General features: G+C 40.1%; 1 protein-coding gene across 1 annotated transcript in view; it reads left to right on the plus strand.

The window, feature by feature from the left end:
- The first annotated feature begins 4,134 nt into the window (after positions 1–4,134).
- GADL1 (glutamate decarboxylase like 1) overlaps positions 4,135–6,540 on the plus strand; it is a 166,409-nt gene continuing 164,003 nt past the window's right edge. Inside the window, exon 1 of the mRNA XM_004377357.2 lies at positions 4,135–4,401. Within this exon, the coding sequence (XP_004377414.1) occupies positions 4,249–4,401 (153 nt within the window). The 5' untranslated portion in view covers positions 4,135–4,248. The remainder of the gene's footprint in view (positions 4,402–6,540) is intronic.

Here is a 6,540-nt window from a genome sequence, read left to right on the forward strand (position 1 = left end):
TCTGTGCTATCAAATCCTCAAGGCATACAGATGACCTGCAGTGAATCTCAGAGGAGAGAGATATTATCACCGGTTGGTTGGAGGAACCAAGAGGGCTTCTTTCATTTAAGTCAGCAAGTGTTTACTGACCTCCTATAGACCACTAGATACTTTCAGGGTACTGTGTAAACAACAGGGAATCCAACAAACTCCTACTCTCTTAGAACTTAATGTCTACTGGAGAGACAGATATTTAAACAAATAAATCATTAAATATAGATAGTATGTCATGTAGTGGTCACCGCTCTGGAGTAAAATAAAGCAGAGAAAGAAGATGTGGGGAGGGGTGGTTTCAGTGTTAAATAGGGCAGATGAGGAAGGGCTCACTGAGAAGGTGATGTTTGAGGAAAGACCTCAAAAAATAGTAAAGAGACTGATGTGGATGGAACTGGCTGAGCTAAGAGGACAATGATACAAGATGAGGTTTGAAGTCCAAGAGATAATGGGAGAAGGGGCTCATTTAGGGCCATAAAAGTCATTATAAGGACTTTGACTTTTAGTTTGATCAAATGAGAAATCATTGAACTGTTTTGAGCAGAGGAGTCATTATGTGATCTGACTTATCTATTCAAAGGAATATAGGAGCTATAGGGCCGCTATGAGTCCAAATCAACTTGATGGCAATGGGTTTGGTGTTTTTGGTATGTTGAGAATAGTCCATAGAAGATGAAGGGCAAGAGGGGAGGATGGAGGGTTGGATAGTTGGGAGGCTAACTAACATTTGATGGTGGAATCCAAGCATTTGATGGTGTCTTGGACTCAGGTGGCAGGAGTGGAGGTGATGAAAAGCAGTCAGATTCTGTATACATTCATGGAAAAATCATCCAATTGAAAGACTTCATTATTAACCATTATAAACTCTAGTGAATAAAATCGAAGTTCTCAGTATAGATCCTCAGAAAACCACAGCTTGACCTATTGTGGATCCAGTCTGGTCAAATGCAGGGGGAGGAAGAGGCACATTATCACATCTGGCAATAGAAATAAAATGTACCTATCAAGAAAAGAGGAGCCCTGGCAGTGCAGTAGTTAAGAGCTCGGCTGCGAACCAAAAGGTCAGCAGTTCAAATCCACCAGCTGCTCCTTGGAAACCCCATGGGGCAGTTCTACTCTGTCCTATAGGATTGCTATGAGTCCCAATCGACTCGATAGCAATGGGTTTGGTTTGTTTTACCAAGAAAAGAGGCATAATCTAGACCTAACTCTTTTTTGTTTGTTTTTTAATAGTATTTTCTCTTAGGTAATTGAATTAGGAGGATTTTTTGAATTGATGGCCGTGTAGACAATGACCATTTTAATTTCTCTGCTATTCTGGTTGCAAGTGGGTGTTTGACATTTTGTATTTGATCATGCTTTGTGTGTGTGTGTGAGAGAGAGAGAAAAAAAAGAAGGAGGGAGGAAGAGAGAGAGAGAGAAGGAGACTGACTCTGAGTGGGCTGTAGAGCTGCTACTGGTCCCTGGGCAATAAAAACCTCAAATCCTCCTAATGAGGTTAAAAAAGAAAGAAAGAAAGGAAGACGGAACTTGTCCATGTGTTTAATAATAGCACTGCCTACTGACCCAACCGGGGTCTCTGAATAATTACCCTTTTTCCTGATTTATTTTTATGACCTAAAGAACATTTTTTGGGAAAGTGCCTTCAGGTACAGAGCATTTCCATCTAAAAGCTCAATCTCAGGGCTTCAGCATTTGGCCCTGACACATGTTAAATGCATCCTTTCAAGTGAAAGGTAAGTGAAAGGGAAGGATGGAACTAAAATTTATCTTGGCACTCTGGATGGCTTATCCTTCAGTGTGAGGGTAAGAGAGTGATCGCTTGCTGCAGATTCCATCTTTCCCAAATTGGGGAATTTTCCTGTGACATTTTATATGCCCTTATGGACACCCTTTGTTTGCCAGTAACAGAACTAACAGGTGGATAAAGACACAGAATTTCACTAGAGCTTTTAACGCTGAGGAGAAGACAGAGTCTAAGGTGTCATAAACGTTAATACTGTTCCAGCCCCCAGTAAGTTTTAGACATGTTTGAAATATGCATAGATACAAAAAAAAAAAAAAAATACCACAAACCCGTTGCCGTTGAGTCAATTCCAACTCATAGTGACCCTATAGGATAGAACAGAACTGCCCCATAGAGTTTCCAAGGAGTGCCTGGTGGATTCGAACTGCTGACCTTTTGGTTAGCAGCTGTAGCACTTAACCAGTACACCACCAGGGTTTCCATGTATAAATAGAGAGGTATTTCTCTTTGTAGCCCATCCACATATTTAATGTGGATTTACAGAGTATAAGGCACTCTGTGAGGTGCTGAATAATGCTTTTCAAAATGGTTTCTGTCAATGTCCATGACTAAACAAACGTGTGCTTTATAAGAAGGAGAGAGACACTGATTAGAAAAAGAGAGAGTACGATAGAATCAAAGCTTGTGGCAGTTATTGGTTGAGTATCTGGATGGAGTTGCCAGAATTATTTTCGTGGGAGGCTATTTTGGTCAGGCAGTAACCTTTATTCTCAGATATAAATTTCCATGTTGACTTTTAACCTTTGGGCACTGGCTGACAGGTGTGCAGTCTTGAACATGTTCTGCTCCATCCTTCTGTCCATGCTTAAACTACACGTTCGAAAAGTTTGAAGGCATTAAAGATGGATTTACACAAACCACGATTCTGCTCACTTTCTTTTATCATCCTTTCAGTAGGAAGTGGCTGAGTAGTATTAGGGAGAGGCTCTCAGGGACAAAGCAGTGTCTGGATATAAAGGTCATTTAAACATAGGCTTAAAATGTCAAATTAAGAGTAATGACATGTTGATATTGGTTCTTCTTCTTAAGGAATGATTTATTAAAAGGGAAAATGTGGTAATTATCAACAAATTACAAGGGTGTGCATTCATGAAATGGACACTTGCTTGTATTCACAAAGATCTTTTTGTACATGTGCTTGGAAGGCTTTTGGAAGAGTGAGTTAAATGGGTTGAATCTGCGTTTCCTGAGTTCTTCCACACTCCCTGATGCTAAACAAGAGGCTGTAGGAATGGAAAACAGAGCTTTCTTCCTGTGAAGACTTTATAATCCAGTTCAAGGAGAAACTGACCAACAGTTACACACACCTGAAGGATGAGGGTACATGCATTTAGAAAAACATATCCGTGTGTGCCAGTCCTCCAAAACAGAAGTAGCTTGCTCCACGTCTTTGAAGACTTTGATATTTACTGTCTCAAGGGTGACCATGATCTCTCTCAGTCCCTTCCATAATCCAGATGCACAGAATCCAGGATGTATCTTTATACAATTCAGTTGGTTTCCCAATCTGGAAAAAAGCATCACTGTTTGGTTTTTGTTTTTTTTTTTTTTTTTTGAGGAAAATGATTTGTCCTCAAACAAAATGGCCAGGTGCTGTTTCCTCCTGGACCTGTTGCACAGAGCTTCATCCTAGGGCTCGGAAATGCTCTTTGAATTTGCACAAGGAAATAAAAGCAGAGGCTTGCTGCCTCAGTGATATGTGTTGTCTACTCAATTTGCCAGATTCTGAGAAGTAGGACAAATATTATATAATTTATATTTTGAAGGGGCACTTCTAACGTAGAGGCAGCGTTAATTCTAGGTAGCATTGAAAGGGCTCTTTTCCCATCCTTTCCCCCAAATCCCTCTTCCTTCCAGCCCGCATCCTGCTGTAGTGTCTGTACTGGGGTGGGCATGTTTTTAAGGAAATGACCTGATGGCAATTGTCTGTACATTTATGGGAATGCCAGTGAATGGGTTATCCTCTTTTAGGGATGGTTTCTTTGTGTGCCATCTCTCTCATTATGAAAGTAAGGGTGTTACTCTTTCAACTTCAAACACCGCCCAGCAGGGAAATGGTGTACAAGATGGTACCCTTTCTGTCAACCCTGAAGGTATACTAAGTCAATGGCCCGCCCTCCATGTGTTAACTCAGTTGATTACAGGGAAACCTACATAATAAAATAGATTTACTCAGCCTATAAATTTCAAGCTTTCTGAATTCGCCTACACTAATCATGCCATTGGACACCATAAGAAATTATCTGCTTCAGTGCCCAAAATGGTGTTTTTAGGCATTGAAAGAAGGCATGCCAGTTGGAGTTATGATGATGATAAATTTTTCCTTCTGTTTTGTTGTGTTAACTAATTAGATTATCTTTCAAATACAGTTTGTTTGTGTGCTTCCAGGAAAGGCTGGTCTACAAGAGATGACTCCAAGTAAAAAGAGTGCTGTTCTCGTGGATGGGATCATACTGAATGGTCCTACAACAGATGCAAAAGCAGGAGAAAAATTTGTGGAAGAAGCCTGTAGGCTCATAATGGAAGAGGTGGTTTTGAAGGCTACAGATGTCAATGAGAAGGTAAAATTAAAAGTCTGTGAGAAACTCTTCTCCAAATCTGGATGGCCAGCTATAAAGGAAACAGGAAGAGCAACCTTCGTTTTCCCTATACCTTTGTTTCAAGGAGATGTCCAGATACCAAAGTCTGTACTTTGCACACAAACCTGTATCTGCTTTCCTTGAAAGGTTCACTCCTTACTCTACCAGTTGTCATTTGTTGGGAGATTGACTGAGATCCCAGACCTTAACCAGGGGAGGCCGTGAAGCACAGGAACGATGCCTCAATCATTCTCGTTTCCAAACTCCCTGCCCTCCAACCTCTAAGAGTGACAGAAATGTTCTAGATAACAAGCTAGATTATGAACAACCTCCTGCTCTGATTTATACACTCCTTAAAACATCCTTTGCTCTCCACTTTAGTGCACTTTCTTTCTGTTGCTAGTAAAAATCAAGCAGAAAATAGAAAAGGATGTGAAAACTTTTTATTTATCTGGGGGTCCTTCGCAGGAGCTTGTCTGAATTTAGACTAGAAATCTTGTTTTTGTCTGAGTCCTGAGTGGTACCAGTTATTGGTCCAAAGTTTCAAATTCAGGTTCAAATTCAGCTTCAAACTGGTATTAGAACTACTGCTAATAAAATACACTCTTAAGAGGACTTATTATGTGCCAGGCACTCTTCTAATGACTTCTACATATGTGTTTGTGTATTTAAGCCTCACAACAACCCTAAGAGGTAGCTACCATTATTATCCCCATTTTAGAGATGAAGAAACTGAGACACAGGGAGGTGAAGTATCTTGCCCAAGATTATTTGGTAAGTGTCAGAGCTGAGATGAAAACCCAAGCACTCTGGCTTCAGAGTCTCCACCATATACCTCTTAAAATCACTAAATTACCCTTCATCACAATGATCACATTTCATATTGGAGTTGGATTACCAACAAATGGACATTGGAAGAGATTCCTATTCCAACTAAATTAGTCAGAAATAAAGGTCATTAAAAAAATATGCTGAATGTGAAGTGGTATTTACTTTGAATTTTTGATTACATGCGTTTGGGAGAATAGGAAAATAGATTGAAATGACCTGTAAATTTGGAATAGTTATGTTCAAGGCAAAACCACTGATAGTGTTTCCTATTCAGCCAGATTAGGTATTTACATTTGCATATTTTCTGGCCTTAGCTGTACTTGTGAAATACTTTGGAGCCTGCTTACCTTGGAGCACGCTGCTCCTCTGGCAAATTTTTTTTTTTAATTGACCTTTATTCAGCCATTAAATATTAATTGTGAGCTATGGATAAGGCATTATATTAGGTTCAGGAGATGTAAAGAACAATAAGATAAAGGCCCAGCTTTGAGCAGAATTTATGATTTAATCGGAAGGAGAAAGTTTCATTGGAAAACAGAACAAGAGGTCCCAGTGAGAATGTAATAAATGGTTTGTGATTGGGGGAGACTTTGGAGATTTCATGGAAGTGGGCACTTTGAGCTTTGATGTGGAATTAACGCATAAGTAAGATTTTAATGGGCAGAGAAGTCAGGGAGGGGAGTTGCTTGTTTCCAGGGGTGTTGAGGAAAGCAAGAAGGCAAATGATGGAAAGAGCATTGCAAAAGGACAAAATGGGGTTATCACAGTGAGGGGAGCTTTTTGTCTGGTGGGAAAGGCTCACATAGGCAACCTACGATGAGGAAGGGAGATTCAAGCTCCTGAGTAATCAATTCGAGAACCGCATGTTGATGGCGTTGTAGGAGATGCACCGGCGACTCGTGTGAATTTGGATTGAAAGCTCGGTTGTGGATGAGGAGGAGGGTGAAGGTTTAGGTCACTGCTAACGTAGCGTACTTTGTGGGAAACCCAACAGGGCACCATTAAAAGGTGACCTGCGAATACAGCCCCATCCTTAGTGAGACAACTACTTCTAGTGACCTCTCCGGTAGACCCTTTTTCTCAGCCACTTTTTTTTTTTTTTAAATTAAGGTAAAGTTTCCATTCAGTAAAACTTACCCTTTTTGGTGTGCAGTTCTATGAGTTTTGATAAGTGCTCACTTTTTTTTTTTTTTTTTTAATATTTTATTGTACTTCAGGTGAAGGCTTACAGAACAGATAGTTTCTCATGTAACAGTAACACACATGCTGTTTTATGACATTGGTTAACAA

Source organism: Trichechus manatus, unplaced genomic scaffold (assembly GCF_000243295.1).
Source record: "Trichechus manatus latirostris isolate Lorelei unplaced genomic scaffold, TriManLat1.0 scaffold00049, whole genome shotgun sequence".
NCBI lineage: Eukaryota > Metazoa > Chordata > Mammalia > Sirenia > Trichechidae > Trichechus > Trichechus manatus.